The following is a 19975-nucleotide window of genomic DNA, read 5'->3' on the forward strand; positions in this document are numbered from 1 at the left end:
GATTTGATATTTCATAAGTTATGTTGAAATCCATCCATTAAATAAAAGGTAAAATTTCTGATTTTGTTGTTTAACTCTACATGAAAAATGTCTACTGCTGTTGCGTTGTAGACAAAAAGAATCTTCTAACCAGGAAATGATGTTGAACAAATTCCAAATGTCCATACAGCAGCTACAGGAAAAGGTCAGAGGTCAGGAGGAGGTAGGTCAAGGATGTATATCAAACTAAAGCTACACCGTACACATATATATGTATTATAAAAAGTTTTCTCTATTGGAAATTTTAATACCTTTTGATAAGGTATATAAGGTATGAAATATATTAGTGATGAATTTAAAATCTTTTACCAATATCAAAATTTAATTTGATTTAAGCAATATTTTACAAGGAAAGAAATAGATGGACAGCATGCTTATATTAGTCCATATAATTATTAAAGCATGTACATAGTATTTCATTATGGCATAAATGAATGGATGTTAACAGTAGGCCCATATACAAAATGACTTTATATTGCACATTTGCAGGCCTTGCAGGAAGCCAATAGACGGTTGGAGAGTACAAACCGGGAAAAGTATCTGATAGACACGGCCCTGAACCAGATCCGGCTCTTACTGGTTGACGTCGAGCGCAAGCGCGGAAAGCCTTACTTTGAGTCGGACCCTGTCTCTAAACAGGTTCCAGGAATGCTGGTCCATACTTTTGAGAGATTCGTACAGGAAATGAATTCTGACAGCGATCAGAAAAAGTCCAGAATCTCTGAGGTATTCTTAAAGGGATTCTAAATTTTAAGGATATTTTTTTTTCTTGCACAAAATAAAAATTGACTGAAGGACTTTAGAATAGATTTCTTTTTAAAAGTTGAGATTCTATGACACCACAAGTCTTTTTGAAAATCTAAGATAACAAATGAGATGCAAAAGATGTTTTTGAAATTACTTTTGTGCATTCTAATATTTTTACCAGTTCTTAATTTATGAATTTTTTTGTCAGTTGGAGAATGAGGTTAAATCATTGAAACAAAATATCAGCCAGGATAAAGAGTCCTTGATCAAAGAACAACAGGAAAAGTAAGTTGGAGTTGCAGACTGGCACTTATTATTTATTTCCTTTTTTCCACTTGAGTGTGAAGAATTGTAGCCTGTCTCTTCACTTTTCTGGTTTATTTTGTGAATCAAATCAATACCCCTGGTATTCACCCAGTCCTTAAAATAACTACCTTTTCCCAATGATAGTAACATCACCCAGCTTTCACTTTTTGAATTGTTTGTCTTGCTGTTTTACTTTTCTGTAGAGAAATGGGAATATTTGGTGTGTTCAGAAAGTAAGAAAAATCTATTTTATCTGTGTCCATTCTAACAGAATCAAATAGATTAAAACTTTTGAGCTATTACTTACCTTTTTATTGCGTATGATTTTTAATCTAATGTTGTAATCCAGGCATTATGATATGAAGTGGTCCTAAATAGTGTGCATGTCATTTAAGGTTCCTCGACACACCAAAATTTTATTTTATGGATCGATAGAGAATCTTTTTTGAAACATGATTCCACAAAACAGAGATCAATATCGGCTTTCAGTTATTTTATACGAATTTTTTTGTATTTTTTCAGTGAAATAGGAAAAACTGTTTTGCAGACAAACAGAATATATTACAGCTTAAAACTTATTGTCAATTAATGTGTAATATAATTATAAATAAATTCATGCCAAAGATCGTTTGGTCAAGTGTTTAATTTTTTAATTAAAAAAATATTTCTGAAAATCAAAATTGTAATTCTTTATTATCTTTTTAATCTATGGGTAAAATTTTAAAAATAACATATAGTCACATAAACTATTTACTAAACAATGATATTTAACAAAGAAATTGAAATGAAAATGCGAAATTTTGGAAAAATTGCTATTTATCAAATTTGAACCGATCCCGATTGAAAAAAAACTGATCCCGATGAGAATTATTTTAAAATTGAAATTTTACAAATAAACTGCAGTTTTTAGCTCACCTGAGCTGAAAGCTCAAGTGAGCTATTCTGATCACTTTTTGTCCGTCGTCCGTCCGTCCGTCCGTCCGTCCGTCTGTCTGTCCGTCTGTAAACTTTTTACATTTTGAACTTCTTCTCTAAAACCGCTTATCCAATTTCAACCAAATTTGGCACAAAGCATCCTTATGGGAGGGCGAATATAAATTGCAGAAATAAAAGTCCGATCTGTATTCAAAGCGGAGAATACCTTGAAACTGTAGAAAAAGGGGGGTGCATTTTTAAAAATCTTCTTCTCAAGAACTACTGATTCCAATTCAACGTAGTTTAGCATAAATTATCCTTATGGGAAGGAAAATATAAATTGCAAAAATTAAGGTCTAATTCTGTTTCAAATCTGAGTTATTACGAAAATAATAATAAAGGAAAGGCGTGTTTCAATCAGTTTAATAGCCTCGGATTCGGCATCCGGTAAAATGGGTAGACAAGACTTGGCCTGGGCAAAACAAAAGATAAGCAGTTATTAATCTGCCAATCTCATTAAAATTTCAGGATATTTGATGGACCAGTATATTTGTATTTGCTGTAAATATTGCTGCAAAATAATGCGTATTTGGAATTGACGATTGCCGATCTGCCCCGGCTTTTATTTTGCCACGGCCCGGTTTTGCTTACCCATTTTACCAAGACTCGTATTCCATACTTCTAAAACGAGGTTCTTTGTTTAAGGATGACGTTTACTCAGAATGAAAAAAAATTCCACTGATGATAATGAAAAACCATCTATTGTGTGTTATAGACCTTTGCTTGTATTGTTATTTTTCACTTTCAGAAAAGTAGGTCAATGACCTACTTTTTGAGTTAATGGCCATTGAATATTTATTGAAAATTCAAGAAAAATCCCATAAAATTTTACACTACGATTGAGATATTCTTAATTATAAAAATATCACAAATAATTAAACACTTTAAAAAATTAGATACAGTTTACGAATGGTAGTGGCACTAAATAAGTACACAACATTAAGATTTCAGCATCAATTTTTAAAAATAATTCAGTCCGAATTTCCTCTATCAGTTTTCAAATCCCTACCCATTTTTGATTCAATTTTACAAAAAATTGAATGATGATAATACAAAAACATTTATGATATTGAACTACTTATATTGACCTTATTCTGTTGGCATAAAATTTATATGAGGTCAATGATCAAAATTTTGAGATATGATGTCTTTTATCGTTTTTAAGCATTTTTCAATATTATTATTATTCACTGTCGTGTATCCGCGCCGGTAGTGACATGTTTGGATAACGTGAAAATGGCGTATCCATTGCAAAAACAATGAGTATTGTGTCCTTTTTTCTATCGACAACGAGGTAAATATTAATTAGAATATCGTAAAAGTCGTTTATATTTTTCTGAAGGTTTTGCAGTTGAAAAGAGTGTGCGTTATTTTTGTTCATCGTTAATAAAAACGACTTATTTGTAGAAAAATCAATCGTTAACGTGTCATTTTAACGCTAAAACCAAGAACTATTTCTCGATTACGTAGATAATATAACACATACTAAAAATCTGAAGCAGCCAAAATTTATTTAAAACATTAAATTAACCAAATAAAATCAAACCGATGTTTTTTTAATACATTAACATGTATAAAAATAGCAATAACTTCATGCACCTGCTAAAGAAGTAGTACGGTTTGGATCAATAAATTATTCCGGTTTGGATGCTAAAATATCAATTGTGCAAATGGTACGGTTTGAATAATTTAAAGTTATAGCATTTTTGATATTTTAGACTTAAAGAGAGCAGTTTGCATTTTATCGGTGTGCAACCGAAGATACATCTTTTTAAAAAAATATTGGGTCATTCAATTACACAGCATGCAAAAGATGTATTTTAAGTCAGGTAAAAAGAACATAATGTACAGACGATGAATTCCTTCCTGTCCGACATTTTTATAAATGTGATGAAACCAAAATACTTCCACATGTTCGAAGGGAACTAAAACTGGATGACTAAGTTCATTTCTTTAGACAAGCATGTTTTTTCCTTTGATTAAATTGTATACAAATGTATTAAGTATATAATTGATCAGAATTGATTATTTAACAAATAAGGAATCACTCTTTGATCGAATATCATGAGTTGATTATTTTGGTCGGGGCGTGGTCAAACCCAATAAAGCTCGAAACGAAATTACACCACACAATATCGAAATAATGATTTCTTATTACTTATATTAATTTAATTCAAAGCAATTGTACTTTTAAATATTTGAATAAGCAAACGTCATTTGAATTTACTGGACTGAATATGAACAAATTGATACTTAGTGTTGTCACATGAAAAAAACACTGAAAAATGTAAATATAGTTATATCAAGTTTTTTTTACTAACATTTCAAAAGACTACTTTCTTTAATTTTAAATTATAAAGAAAATATGAGTTGAAACATGAGGAACACAATAAAATGTAAAAAAAAAAAGATTTTCACCTTTAGCCTGAAAAGCAATACATCATATTAACACCTTAACAGACAACTATCTACTACTTTTATGGCAAGCGACTATATGATGTGTTTTTAGTTATGCTGAAATGATATAATCGTGAAGTACGTTTAACGGAGAACGTGCTTGGTAATAATATTATGAAAGTGAGCCTCGTTTTCATTCAATACCAAGCCTGTACATCGCTAGACAAAGAAATTTCTACAATTATTTCACTCCCGGTGATATAATACAAAGTACCATAGGTGTCTGCCAAGTCATATATTTACTCTGTTGGTAGAAATAGTTGGTCCAAAAAATTCAAGTGATGTCGAGACCTAAGTAAACATAGCCATTTTGTATGTACATTTATTCAATCATAATTCTCACCAGAAAATCAAAACGATTAATATGTATCAATGTATATCAAGAAGTTTTGGTGACCCATGCGGGAAATGAATGTGGCGTTACTGCAGAAAATGTACAAAACCCGCGTTAGTATTTAACATGAAAGTATAATGATAAAAATTTCATAGTTAAAAATTTGCCAAAGCGCAGTTGTTAGGCTGTTGCAAAACTAAAAAGTTGTTTGGGAACGTTTTTTAATTTAAAAAATTAGACAAGTATGATATTTGATAAGTTAAATACTCTGTATCAAAAGTGATTATATTTTCATTTTCATGAAACCCATATCAGGATACCAATAATTAAAAATCCACGTTATCATGGTTTGTTCTGTGCAGTGCATCTATACATTATATCGTTTCAATTTTAAAAGAGAAAAAAAAATTTTTGTATCCTTAATTGATTTTACAGACTTAAAAAAATTTTAAAGTTGGTATAATTCTGTATTTGACTGATCTCTTTTATATTTGACTGATCTCTTTTATTTTTTCACGTTTAAAGCCGATAACGTTATAGAAGCCAGTGGCGGATCCAGCGCCGGCGCGCCGGGCGCCCCCCCCCCCCCCCCCCCCCCCCCGTTTGATTTTTTTTTTTTTTGTGGATGATTTTTTTCTGATCATATAAAGTCATGCTTTACTTTAATATCAAATTCAATTTGTAAAATGAAAAATACAAAGATTTATAATTTGTAGGCATATTCATGTAGAAGTGTTATTTCATTCGATATAGTTTAGTAATTACACCTATAATTGTGTACGATATTTTGAAGTATTTCTTGTTTTTATTTATTTTAATTATTTACGACCGACAAACTCATTGATGCAAATTTTCTCCTGGACAATTATGACAAATAACAATATTATTGAGTAAAATTGCAAAAGCCTACAAAATGAACAAAATTTAGTTAAAAGTCTTATCCCAGATACAATGAAATAAATACTTCTTATTTGTAAGAGCTCAATTGAAACTTTCTGCAGCTTTTGTTACTTCAAAGTTAGATGTCTCATAACATTTTGGTAACATTTCTAGTGACTAAAATGACGGGAAAATAAGTAAAAATTGGCCCTACAGACAACATGATTTTGCCTTTCAAAATATCTAGATTTCAGGATCTTCCGGGGGCTTCGCCCCCTTGACCCCCACCAGGTCTTCGCCCTGGACCCACTGGGAGCCTCAAGGCGGCCCCCAGACCCCCTGCCTTTAACTGCGCCCCCCCCCCCCCCCCCCCCCGTTTTCAAATTCCTGGATCCGCCACTGAAAACTGTCGTAAACACATGTGTTTTTGTGTCGGTAAAGATTTTGGTAAGGCTGAATTCTTTCGAAATTAATATCGATGGAATGATTATACAACAGACTTAACATATTTGTAAAGCACTCTGTATGCCATATTTATAAGCCAATTGCAAGTTACTTGGAGCGTGTGTAAAATTTAAATTCAAATTACGGTTTATTAAGTTTTGTTGGCTTAAATGCACAAGTCTTTTACGTGTATGTTTATTTTTTTAAACAATGTGACTTTATATGTCTATCACATGATGATATCCATACTTTTCATTGAGGGCGTGTATATCGCACAGTAGCGATGCTATATCCCCTTTGCGAGGGGAAATTAAAGGAACTGTTTACACTCACATATTACTAACATCCAAACCGTATCAGATGCGTATCCAAACCGTTCCTATTTTGAAAAACAAGGTCATCCAAACCTGTTCCGTTGTTCAAAATTAATCGACATAAACTGCTTATTTACATAATTTTAACATAAACTTCGTAGAACTTTAAAGATTTTACACACTTTTAAATAGATCTGACGATCTTTTTCATGTAAAAGTAGACAATGTATGCCTTAAATAACACGAAAACTTTTCAAGAAGCAAACGGAGCCACCATTTTCACTTTATCCAAACACGTCACTACCGGCGCGGATACACGACAGTGATTATTCGTGCCATAAGATTATTTTAATGAATAAGTGAGGTAAAACCAACGGAAAATATGCAAAATTACGTAGACTAAAATATAAAATCCTAACTTTTAATATTAGACTACTGCCAAAAAACTTTTAACAGAAAACAAAATCTGCAAAATTTAGTCCGAATTTCCTCTGTTTGGCTAAAAGTCAATTTTTATTTGAGCATAATTCCATAATAAAGTAAAACTATTGATTGTTTTGTCAATAATAATTCATTTCATAAATACTTTTTATGTTTAGAACAAATTTTACTCATTACATCGAACTTTTTAACAATCGGAATTTGAGAACTCAAACCCTGAGTAAATAACATCCTTAAAGCAGCCATATGGCATTATACGAAAAAGGGTCGATCTGACTATGATGAATTTGCTTGTTGTGCAACAGTTCGCGTATGAAGGGAAATTTTTGAAACATGAAAAATATATTGGTGCCGATTTTGTGAAGTAAATTGAGGCTAAATATTTCAATGCGTTGACAGTTTTCACACATGACCTTGATGTTAGCTTGTTCTGATTTTCGTTTCGTTTTCATTATTTATCCTTTGTAACCTGGAAACTGTCGTCTGTATTTCGTGATTTTTACGTATCAAATCAAACAGACTTCGGTAAATCAAACAGTTACGTTAACTGTTTACCTGTGCAAATTAAGCAAAATCTGATGTAGGAGTACTGAAATACAATTCATTCTATCGGTAATTCGGCATTATTTTTTGCGTAATGGTAGATTAATGCAATAGGTTTTTGTTGAGATGCTCGGCATTTTCTCTAGTTTATTCAGTTTAAATAGAGTTTGATATCGCTTACGGAAATATGTAGGTATATACATGTATATATATGATTCATTTCGAAAAAATAAATTGTGTTCTTTATTTGTTATACATGTAGTGCATGTTTCTTGTGTTTAATTGTTAACAATTTCTATTTACTAACCATTTTTGAGTGTTTGCTTCGAATTATAAGCAAGATACAGAGATTTGCTAACAATTCTATGTTTGTACACAGATCTTAAAAGCTAAAAATTAAATCAAAGTACTGATAGTACTGAAAAGCGGTAACCCAGCTTCTGTATGTATATAACAGATATATGTATATAGCATTTCAGCTTCTGTATACGCACTATATTTCCTCATCACTGCATGACAGTCCCTGCAATGATGTATGTAAGCCCCGTACATTAATTTCACAATAACCCGTAAATTGGATTCACAATAGCCCGTGCAGTTATGTGCATAAACCCCTGAAACTGGTTCCCTAACCAGTTTAAATGATGTATACTTTTGCTTATAGGGGGCGGTTATTCGATGCACCGGAAGTTGAAGTCTAACGACAATAAAGGTCTGAGCTATGCTTAGCGCTTTAAAAAGTAAAAAAATTGTCAATATTTATTACGAAAATTTTCAAAATCTGTTCTTCCAGAAACCAACTTATTGAATTGTAAACTTAACCTTTTTAGCTCACCTGAGAATGGGGCCACAATGGGGGGTCGAAGTTTAACAAATGAATATATAGAGTAAATCTTTAGAAATCCTCTTCTCAGAAACTAATCGGCCAGGAAAGCTGAAACTTGTGTGGAAGCATCCTCAGGTAGTGTAGATTCAAATTTGTGAAAATCATGACCCCTGGGGATAGGGTAGGGCCACAATGGAGGGTCGAAGTTTAACATATGAATATAAAAGGTAAATCTTTAAAAATCTTCTTCTCAGAAACTAATTGGTCAGGAAAGCTGACACTTGTGTGGATGCATCCTTATGTAGTGAAGATTCAAATTTGTGAAAATCATGACCCCCGGGGGTAGGTTTGGGCCACAATGGGAGATCGACGTTTTACATAGGAATATACACAGTTAATCTTTAAAAATCTTCTTCTCAGAAACTAATCAGCCAGGAAAGCTGACACTTGTGTGGATGCATCCTCAGGTAGTGTAAATTCAAAGTTGTAAAAATCATGACCCCCGGGGGTAGGGTTGGGCCACAATGGGGGATCGAAGTTTAACATAGGAATATATACAGTAAATCTTTAAAAATCTTCTTCTCAGTAACTAATTCGAAGGCAAAGCTGGAACTTGTGTGGAAGCATCCTCAGGTAGTGAAGATTCAAAGTTGTGAAAATCATGACCCCTGGGGGTAGGTTGGGGCCACAATGGGGGATTGAAGTTAAACATATGATTATATACAGTAAATCTTTAAAAATCTTCTTCTCAGAAACTAATTAGCAAGGAAAGCTAAAACTTGTGTGGAAGCATCCTCAGTTAGTGTAGATTCAAATTTGTGAAAAGCATGACCCCTGGGGGTAGGTTTGGGCCACAATGGGAGGTCGATGTTTTACATAGGAATAAACAGAGTCATCTTTAAAAATCTTCTTCTCAGAAACTAATCAGCCAGGAAAGCTGGAACTTGTGTGAAAGCATCCTCACAGGTAGTGTAGATTCAAAGTTGTGAAAATAATGATCCCCAGGGGTAGGGTGGGGCCACAATGGGGGGGTCAAAGTTTAATAAAGGAATTTATAGGGTAAATCACAGGGGCATCGTATCCGCTCTACACTCTATGACATATATAAATATAATAATACATATATAGTGTATTATATATATATATGTCATAGAGTGTAGAGCGGATACGATGCCCCTGTGGGTAAATCTTTAAAAATCTTCTCAGAAACTAATCAGCCAGATGATTCTTTATAATTGTTAAGACTTTGGCCCCAGGACAATTCTTTGGCCTCACGAGAAGGTTGAGAGTTTACTGTACGTTTATATCCCATATATAAACTATTGTTAGGGATCTTTTTGAGAACTGCAATACTCAACACATGATATGACTATAAAATCATCCTGTTAGAAAAGGGACTAATGATTATAAACATAAGAATATCCAGGGGAAAATGGATTTTATTTATACAGGATTTACATGAATTATTGTATATTGTCCAGATAGTTTGTATTATGACTCCATTGAGCTGATTTTATCATACCTATTGTTCCTCAGGTGAGCGATGTGGCCCATGGGCCTCTTGTTTTCTAAGTAATTGATATAAAATATAAAGTTAGTAAATGACGAAACCATTTTACAGCTAAACAACCTGAAATTTTTGCGAAATTCTGATTCATTCTAACTTTATGTGATTTCGTTCGGGATCAGTTTAATTACAATCGGGATCGGTTCGATTTTAAAATTTCCCATTTATACTTTAATTTAACTATTTGGTTTCAATTTCTTGTTGAAATATGATTGTACAGCAATTGTTAAATGCGAGTAACAGTTTATCTGCAGTTTTTATCCATAGATTTAAAAAATATCTACAATCCTTTTTTTTCATTTTCATAAATATTTTTTTTACAAAAATATTTCAAAGTTTATCTGGCCGTTTTTGATATGTACTTATAGATAATTGTATTGTGCATTAATTGATAACACATTTTTAGCTCTAAAATATCTTGTTCGCAGCTAAAACGATGTTTCCGGTTTCTATAAAAAGAATACAAAAAAATTCATATAAAATAATCAGAGGCCGATATAGGTGTCATTTTTGAATAATCATTTCTTAAAGAGAATTCTTCATCGATCCATCAAATAATGCATTGGTGTGTCGAGCCACCTTAAGTTGTTGGATTTAGAATATTACTGTAAAACTTGTAATAACATATTCAAGTCATAAAAATTTATGTTAACATAGATAAGTTTTATTAAAAAACAGATCAATGAATTACTGTGAAATAATTATTAATATGCTGATGGCTGATGTTTAACCTCTTAATGGTGTGGGTGGTTGCATTTCTTACAGAATTACAAATATGTCTGCAGAGCATGAAAAACAGATGCTAGCTCTCCAAGAGCGCGCTAACAACTCACGTAAACAGGCCACTCACCTCCAACAGCAGCTAGCCATGATTGAGTAAGTCAAGTCCCAGGTCTTAAAGTGTCCTATAGGATTGAGTAAGTCAGGTCCAAGGTCTTAAAGTGTCCTATAGGATTAAGTAAGTCTGGTCCCAGGTCTTAAAGTGGTCCTATAGGATTGAGTTAGTCTGGTCCCAGGTCTTAAAGTGGTCCTTTAGGATTGAGTAAGTCAGGTCCCAGGTCTTAAAGTGGTCCTTTAGGATAGAGTAAGTCTGGTCCCAGGTCTTATAGTGATAATAAAGGCTTAAGTAAGTCAGGTCCAAGGTCTTAAAGTGTCCTATAGGATTAAGTAAGTCTGGTCCCAGGTCTTAAAGTGGTCCTATAGGATTGAGTTAGTCTGGTCCCAGGTCTTAAAGTGGTCCTTTAGGATTGAGTAAGTCAGGTCCCAGGTCTTAAAGTGGTCCTTTAGGGTAGAGTAAATCAGGTCCCAGGTCTTATAGTGATAATAAAGGCTTAAGTAAGTCAGGTCCCAGGTCTTAAAGTGTCCAATAGGATTGAGTAAGTCAGGTCCCAGGTCTTACTGTGTCCAATAGGATTGAGTAAGTCAGGTCCCAGGTCTTAAAGTGGTCCTATATGTTTCTGTAAGTCAAGTCCCAGGTGATTAATGGTTGTTCTTTGGTCCTTGTGGTTTTTTGGGACTACATATGTTTGAGCCACTTGTAGGCTTTAAAATAGTCCTCCATTACTGTTAACTCAGATCCTAGGTCCTAAAAGGGTCCTTTGGGTTTGATAAGTTCGGGCACTGGTCTTGGGGCCATTGAACTTAGACAAGCTCACTTTCAGTCTGTGTCTCACTTTTCAACCAGGAAATGCCTTTTGTATCTGTCAAACTTTGATCAAATGTGAGCTCATCCAAGTTTTATAGCACTGGGTCTGATAGTAAGCCTTTCAGATTCTGTAAGTTAGGTCTTGGGTTTTAAAGTAAGTGTGTTAGAATTTATGATCTTTAAGTAAGTAATGGTCATTTGGGATTCAGGAAGTTCTCATTACAGTGATCCTTTGGGATTTCATGAAGTCCTAAATGCCATTGATTCTGTAAGTCTTATATGCTATGGTCCTCTGGAATTTTAAAAATCAAGTTATAAGAACAATGATTTTTTTTTAAATTGGGCTTTGTTTTCTTCATTATAGTATTCTAAAATGAATTGTGAATTTAACATGTTGTCTGTTTCTGATTTAATCTGTTCTAAGATAAATTGTGAATTTGACATGTAGTGTGTTTTTAAATTTATTTGATTAATAAATTGTCAATAAATACAAATTTTTGTTCTCAAACGATACAAGTCATAAATTATTAGAACTTATGATATTCATATTGTAAATTGTAAATATTATAAATTCTAGATGGATAGATACTGTACGTTGTGTTTTTAGGGGTCAGCAGGATCAGCAGCTGAAACTGAGGGATGCCACGATCGTAGAGCTGGAGAGCAAGATCCGCCACCTGAAGGAGGAGCACCAGGAGGACCGCATCAAGTGGCAGGAGAAGGTCAGTCAGATCTTATCAAAGAGAATGTAGGGTGTAATATTGGGCCAACTTGAAATAAATGTTTGTTTGGAATTGTTGCCTATTGCCTGGAGTTTTATAGATCCCGGTAGGAGGCAGGGAAATTATTTTCAATTTTTCAAGCTTAAAAGTTTAACTAATTAATAATTGGTAAAAAATAAAATTCTCCACATCAAAATAAGTTCTTTATTTTTTGCTTATAAAATTTTATCAGCGTGGGTATTTCAATGAGGGGTACTTATAGTATGTACATTGCTGGTAAAGTTTCCTGACATTTTAAGGTAAACTTGTTTTGAAGTACCTGTACTTGTAATTCTGAACAGAGGGAGGTGTATGAGCGGTCCCAGGAGAGCTACCAGACTGAGACACTGAAGCTGCGATCTGACCGTGACGACGCACTGAAAGAGACAGCCACGTTACAGAGCAAACTAGAGGAGTCTCAGGTAGGGGTACAGAGTAAACTAGAGGAGTCGCAGGTAAGGGGTACAGAGTAAACTAGAGGAGTCTCAGGTAAGGGTACAGAGTAAACTAGAGGAGTCTCAGGTAGGGGTACAAAGTAAACTAGAGAAGTCTCAGGTAGGGGTACAGAGTAATCTAGAGGAGTCTCAGGTAGGGGTACAGAGTAAACTAGAGGAGTCTCAGGTAGGTGTACAGAGTAAACTAGAGGAGTCTTAGGTAAGGGTTACAGAGTAAACTAGAGGAGTCTCAGGTAGGGGTACAGAGTAATCTAGAGGAGTCTCAGGTAGGGGTACAGAGTAAACTAGAGGAGTCTCAGGTCGGAGTAGAGTAAACTAGAGGAGTCTCAGATAGGGTTACAGAGTAAACTAGAGGAGTCTCAGGTAGGGGTACAGAGTAAACTAGAGGAATCTCAGGTAAGGATACAGAGTAAACTAGAAGAGTCTCAGTTAGGGGTACAGAGTAAACTAGAGGAGTCTCAGGTAAGGGTTACAGAGTAAACTAGAGGAGTCTCAGGTAGGGGTACAGAGTAAACTAGAGGAGTCTCAGGTAAGGATTACAGAATCTGTAGAGGAGTTAAATCAGAGAGTACAGGGACATAGTAGTAGAAGAAATAGACAAAACCATCAAAACAAAACTTAACCTCAACAAGTCCAAGACAGGGTATTAGAGATAATAAACAAAAAAGCAAAGCTTTACCAGTGGTGCTTTGCTTGATATGGTGTAGCAGCTTCAGTTCATAGAAGTGTTTCAGTAAGAAATCTGTCATTAAGACATTAATAAATACTTACACAGTGGCTCTGTCCTTTCACAGAATGCTCTGGTGCGCTGTAAGACAGAACTAGACCTGGAGAAGCAGAAGACCGTCCATGTGTGGGAGAAGGAGACAGCCATGCAGAGCAGACAGAAGGAGCTAGAAACAAAACTGGAAGAGAAACAGAAAGACACAGAGAGACTGGAGAAAATGCTGGAACTGATAAAGAATGAGTGTAACGCCCAAGTCAGTGAAAAGGTAATGTCTTGATCTGAGAACACAGACATTACAGAATATACATGCACCCTTTGTTTCTGTGATAGATTTTAGAACTTTTGCTTGATTTTCTAAAATGCATGTTAAAAATTTGCACGTTATGAAATGCATGGTACTTTTTTAATTTTTTTGCTTTCTTTGTTTTGTGATCATATAATTGAAAAAAACGTTTGAGATATCAATATTTTTTGTGTTTTTATAAATTTACACAGTTGATGCAAAGGGTAAGTGGGCACCAAATAGATGTCTCTTTCTTTATTTAGTCTTAACAGAGTTGTCTTCTCTTGGATTTAACAAATGAAATCATCATTGACTATCACGTTAAATCACTGAATGTAGGGATCCAAAGAAAAAAAATATGCAATAAAAAACATCACTCACATTGTTTAAGGGGAAGACAATATTTTCACAGAAATCAATCACTTCACACACTATACACAATATGAGTGTTGATCTCAGCACCTATTGTCTTTCATGGTTGTGTGTTTCATTCTATCAGGAGTTTGTGAATCATTGGAGAGTGCTTAGCTGACTTGACTTGATGTGTTTTGTACAAAGGATATACTGTAGATTATCAGGAGCTTGTACATGTAGATTTCTACTATTACTAGCTTTCTTTAGTTCTTGTAAATTTGTAAAACTCAATAGTCTTTTCTCTACAATAGAAAATGCTTATACTTAATGTATTGTTTTTGACACCATTGTTCAGCCTGGTAATTGCTATCAATAAAATATATGCAGATATCAACAGCAGAGAGAATGGAAAGAGAGCGGCACCTGGATCAGATCAGCAGCTTGACATCTCAACTCAGCTCGCTCACCGAGAAATCCAACAGAGTGTCACTTGAACTTGATCTTGCAAGATCAGAAGCAAATAATCTCAAACAACAACTCAGGGACACCGCTGACAAGCTGGACTCGACTCGCATTCAGTTTGAGGCGGTGGAGGCAGAGAAGAAACATGTGGCGAACATGTTGAGTGACAAGAAGGCGGACATGGAGCGAGTGACACAGGAGAGGGACTACTACAATGGTCTCCTAGAGCAGAGGAACCAGGAGATCGCAAACCTGAAGGGACAGAAAGAGAAACTGACCATACAGCTGGAGGAGAAGGAGAAAAACCTCAAGGTTCTCGGGGACCAATCCTCTAAGATTGTGGACCTTGTAGACAACAACACACGCAGCAATGAGATTCTTAGAGAGGAAAAGGACCGTCTAATGACCATGCTCAATGAGAGGACAGTGGCTCTGGAGGAACTGAAGACATCCCGGGAAACAATGTCAAAGAAAATGAAGATTCGGGAGAAAAGAATCAAAGAGCTGGAGGGTGAAAAGCAGAAGTATGAGGAGGAGGCTGCACTTCGCCAGGAAGAGATGATGATTGTACATCAGGAGAAGGAGAGTTTGTTCTCAGAGCTGAAGGAGAGTCGATACGAAGTGTCCTTGCTGACTGAACAAAAGGACGCAGTCAAAAGAGAGTTGGAGAAGGAAATAGACAGTCAGGCCAAGGAAATCAGCAAGCTACAGGCCAAGGTCAAAGGTAAGCCAGAGGTCAAGGTCACATTTTAAAAGATAGGTCTATATTTATGGTATTGTAAACTATGTGATAACTTGTTTGGGTCACATTTTGTAACCATAACTTGTTTTACTTAAGCTGCGGATCAGGAAGTCCGTTTGGCTCAACGAACACTTCGTACCAGAGACTCTGCAGATCACCAAGGTATGTGCAGTCAATAAAAAGAATCAAAGACTTGTAGCTATTGTATCTCATCATCTGTATGTCTGTTTTTGTGATGAATTATCTGTGTCTGTCCACAGCTGTAAAGGTAGCAGATAAAATGCAGAAGGAGGTGACGTTGAAGAGGAACGAGATTGATTCCCTGAAGACAAAGATGAGGTGGTACGAGGACAAACTGGATTCTCTCTCAAGGGTAGGTCACTGGTCTTAGCTGGAGATTTATTATCAATGATCGTAAAGGAGTTAAAATATCTGGTAGCCAAACTTATCAAGTTGTATGTATTGAATTTAGTAGTTATATTTTCTTATCCAATTTTTAAAAGTTTTTTTTTCTTGTGTTTGAATTTCTTTTTTCTTTTACGAATCTGTAAATGACAGGAGAGAAACAGCCTGGAGCATGATAAAGATAGACTCAAGACATCCCTCAACAAGTCACTGACTCACAGTCAACAGCTCTCGGCCGAGCTCGAGCTATCTCAGAACAAGGTCATGGATCTCAAAAGTCAAATCAGCCGACTTGAGACAGCTCTAGAAAAAGTAAGTCAACTTCATTTGGTTTTAGATCAGCAAAAAACTTCAGTACATTTTATGTCTGATTATGTATTGTATGTTGCTTCAAAAAGGTAAAACTCTCTATAAATGCATGTGTGTCAATTTCTCACTAGTCCCTAAAGAGAAACAAGTTAAGAAAGGCTGCTGAGAAGTTGGGGAAGCCCCAGGTTTGTAGGGTTACCTCCCTTGTGGTGTACTGCCTGGTGTGGTCCCCTGTAACTGTCTGGTAGTGATCGGTGGTGCTTGGTTCTAGGTGGCACTCCAATAACTGATGCATTAATACAGCCCTTTGTTATTCTCCCATAATGTCAACAGTCTCTAACCTTTACTGAATGGATTTCTGTTAGAATGGGAACCATTTCTAGATCGTAATTCAGCATGGTGATTGTTGCACTTGGAAATAGTTAAACTGTATTGTTGTTGTTTGTATTTTTAAGTAGCCTTGGTAGAATTGCTAGTAAAAAAAACTAAATAGGTGCAAGAACTTCATAATTTCTTCCATAGCCATCCAGTTGTGCTGTAATTATAAATGTTAATCAATTTCAGTCAACGACAAAGAACGCCATGTGTCAGGCGGAGCTGGAACAGTATCAGCAGGACGTGGCTCGACTCAAACTACGACACCAACTCGACCTACAGGTCAGAGCCTATGTCTGTTCATAGATTAGTCTATTATATGTAGTATTGTAACCTGCATTAAATCAGTGAAATCTGTGAAGTACAATGTATAACCAATTTTATTCTTCTGCTATAAAAGTTTGAGACATTTCTTGCAAAGTTTGGAGATTTTTGCCTGTGCACTTTAGTGCCGATTTCTTAAAGTTTCTACATGTAGTATTACATAAGTTGTCATTATTTAATTCAGTTTATCGAAATATCTGTGTTGGCATAGAGTCAATTGAAATCAAATGACAGACAAAAAAATACTATAACAGGGGAGATTACCCTTGGACTTTTAAAGTACGGTATTGGTTTTTCTTTCAGATAATGTTGGCTTTTGTATGCAGCTCACTGATAACGTTAAAGTCAATTTTGTATCATTTAAATTTCATGTAGTTTTACCTATCATTAAAACTAATATTTTTGTTGTAATATTATAGGAAGCAATACAGAGGTCTCTACCCAACAAAGCACAGGAATATGAGAGCCCGGCTCTATTCTCTGCTGCTTTTCCTGGACAGCATCACATGACCTCCGCCCTGGGCAGTCGTCCAGCTAGTGGAAGCTCAGAGAGGAGGTTCCCATCAAAGGATTTCTCTACAGAATCATTGCCTACAAGGGTGGGTCATCTATGTCAAGGTCAAGGTTAATCTAATTCTCTCTTTTTTTCCACTCCTTTAATTTTTTATCTTGCTAATAACTGTTTATGATTTTTTTTTATTGGACAGGACACAGATGAGTATAAATATGTGGGGAGTGAGTTGAAGCATTTAGTGGACCAAATGAAAACCCTGATGTCAGAGAGGAAACAGAAACAAGCAGAAAAAGCCTCTCACCATCGACGGTCAAGGTCGAACCAGAATGGATATAACAGGTATGATGACCTTGTCTTTTCTGAAATACACGCTGAAAGAAGGTGTTCGTCATTCTAATCTTTTAAAGATAGAAAAATACAAATATATGCTCAAAGTATGAGATCTTGTGAGATTTGTTGTTGACAATATTCTAATTATTTACTCATTCTAGTTCTGAAAGTTTGTCCGACACTGAGTATCACTCAGATGTGGAATTAGAGAGAAGTTATTTGAGGTCAAGGTCAAGAGAAAAATCTGACAACAAAGAATACTCAGGATATTCTTCCCTCAGGGGTAAGTGTTGAACAATATGTTCTTAAAATGTTAACATTTTTTTTTTTTTTAATATGGAAATTTAAGAAGGAAAGCTTTTATGAATAAATATTCTGAGGACAAATATATGTATTTGATTATTTTTAATTTGCAATTTTGCTGAAATGGTTAACAATGTTAATAATCCAGAAAAAAATATAATATGAAAATACATGTATTTTTTAAACATGAATTATGATTTTAAGACATTGCTCAGTAAAGTACAATACTGAACATGTATTCCAAATATTGTAAATAAATAAATGTCTTTTCTCTTTCATAATCAATTTAAAATTGTCTGTGATTTATCTTTTTAGAAAATCGATCTCGTTCCCTCTCTCCGCACCATGCACACCGGCGTTCCTTCAGTAACGACACCTCCAATCTGTTACGATCTGGTAACGACTGTTACTCAACACGTAACGGTCGCAGTGAGGAGATTCACCCCTCAGGGACCAGAGACTCGTACAGTACAGGTATGTTGTGGTAGATAAATATCCATCCATTTTAGGGTACAATATTGATGATGTAGGTGTGTGTTTGGGTTAATGATATCGTTTATATAGTTCAGATTTTATAGAAGTACCGTAGACATTGTTATATTATGACTGGTTTGCCTATAAATAGGTCCCCATCGTTATCGCCTAAGATGTCGTAAGTTACTTCTGTATATATATAACCAAGAAAATCTCTGTAGTAGATCTTTTAGTGTTAGTTTCTGTTACACCTTATTTTCATCCTGACCAAATGATTTTGTCATATGTATAGAATTTTTAGAAATAAATGTATGTCATTGTCTGTCTTTGATAAATTCATGTAATGTTCCCAAATGTCAAAAATAGGAAATGAAACTGACACTGAATATAATAATTGTGTATCAGTAGTTTTAATCAACAATCAATATCTATGCACCAAAATATTGTGCACATTAAAACTTACAGGGCACATATAACTGTAGGAGTACTAGAAACAGTGTACCGGTAGTTTGTCCGTCAACTTCAGTGTGTCACTGATGGTGCTTCTAGATTCAGGGTTAGCACTGTTAAGGGAGTATTGGTTGTGTTTTTGAAGTGTGTGGGCCATCCAATCACATTTTGATGGAGCTATCTGTGTGAGCTTTGGGGGTCTTCTAAGATCTGTCCTCAGGTTTTTCCTGATGGAATGTCTGTACATGTAGTCACACATCCTTTACCGGCTTATTAACAGAGCCAACCGATGTAAGTAAAGAGGACACACAAAATAGCCTGTCACTCCAGGACAGCACTGACCCGTCCCTAGGGGCGGGGCATAATCAGGAGGAGGGGACAGGTAGGTGTGGCTTAGAGCTGTCCGTCACGCTTTTATCAACACGTCTTGTCCTGCTTGTCCATGTTGTTACACTTCTGACAGTGTCTTGCTTTTCAGCTTAAATCTTTGTGTTTTAATGAAGCTAATGTAAAATTAGACTGATTGTATAATCTGACAAACTTGTAGTTAAAGTTTATGTTATATGTAGTTGCACTAAACACTTGTAATCTCTAGTTTGTATTGGATTGATAGGCAATGTGTTTTATTGTAGGCAGCGCTGTCTAGAAACTCTTCGTTTTGTTATTGACACAATCACTCACATGTCATAACACGTTTACAGTAAATCTCTATACATGTTATACGTTTAATATGTTAGGAATGCTTGAAATGCTCTGCAATATTCTTTTTAAAAAATGGCAACCCTTTCCTTGAAATTATTATTTTAGAAATATGCTTTGTTTTATACTTTATATATTGTTTTCCACTGAAAATCCATAAGAACATTTGATAAAGAAACCCAAGAACCATTTTGTTTTTTGATAATATATACCTCCATACAATTATTTCTCCCTCTGTTTATTTCAGGGCGTGGCATTCCCCTTCCCCCACCAACAGAGGCCAACAACACTGAGGACTTGTGCAGAAGGCTGGAACAGAAAATTGAGTCCCTCACAAAAATGGGAGGCTCACTCCAGAAAGAGAACAAAGGTAACCATAGATAGTGAAGGGTAGAATTCTGTGAATATTATCATATTTCTTGTGGAATGTTTTCATTCAAAAAACAAAAGGTGAGGTGTGAATACATGTATTTGAGTGTATCTAAATAGCT

At 35.1% G+C, this 19975-nt stretch overlaps 1 protein-coding gene across 9 annotated transcripts in view; it reads left to right on the forward strand.

Moving 5' to 3' along the window:
* LOC128191745 (coiled-coil domain-containing protein 158-like) overlaps positions 1–19975 on the forward strand; it is a 39198-nt gene that overhangs the window by 17846 nt on the left and 1377 nt on the right. For 2 of the 9 annotated variants that reach the window (XM_052863988.1, XM_052863990.1), the window contains 21 exons: positions 112–202; positions 529–765; positions 995–1071; positions 1296–1325; positions 10638–10748; positions 12125–12239; positions 12581–12700; positions 13528–13725; positions 13956–13967; positions 14485–15283; positions 15398–15463; positions 15562–15674; positions 15860–16018; positions 16147–16200; positions 16580–16672; positions 17134–17313; positions 17422–17567; positions 17720–17841; positions 18177–18335; positions 19066–19167; positions 19732–19854. In XM_052863988.1, the coding sequence (XP_052719948.1) occupies positions 112–202; positions 529–765; positions 995–1071; positions 1296–1325; positions 10638–10748; positions 12125–12239; positions 12581–12700; positions 13528–13725; positions 13956–13967; positions 14485–15283; positions 15398–15463; positions 15562–15674; positions 15860–16018; positions 16147–16200; positions 16580–16672; positions 17134–17313; positions 17422–17567; positions 17720–17841; positions 18177–18335; positions 19066–19167; positions 19732–19854 (3107 nt within the window). Of the gene's footprint in view, positions 1–111; positions 203–528; positions 766–994; positions 1072–1295; positions 1326–10637; positions 10749–12124; positions 12240–12580; positions 12701–13527; positions 13726–13955; positions 13968–14484; positions 15284–15397; positions 15464–15561; positions 15675–15859; positions 16019–16146; positions 16201–16579; positions 16673–17133; positions 17314–17421; positions 17568–17719; positions 17842–18176; positions 18336–18486; positions 18514–19065; positions 19168–19731; positions 19855–19975 lie in introns of all 9 variants that reach the window. The other 7 variants (XM_052863993.1, XM_052863994.1, XM_052863992.1 and 4 more) reach the window with 7 other exon arrangements.

Source organism: Crassostrea angulata, chromosome 7, assembly GCF_025612915.1.
Source record: "Crassostrea angulata isolate pt1a10 chromosome 7, ASM2561291v2, whole genome shotgun sequence".
In the NCBI taxonomy this organism is placed as follows: Eukaryota; Metazoa; Mollusca; class Bivalvia; order Ostreida; family Ostreidae; genus Magallana; species Magallana angulata.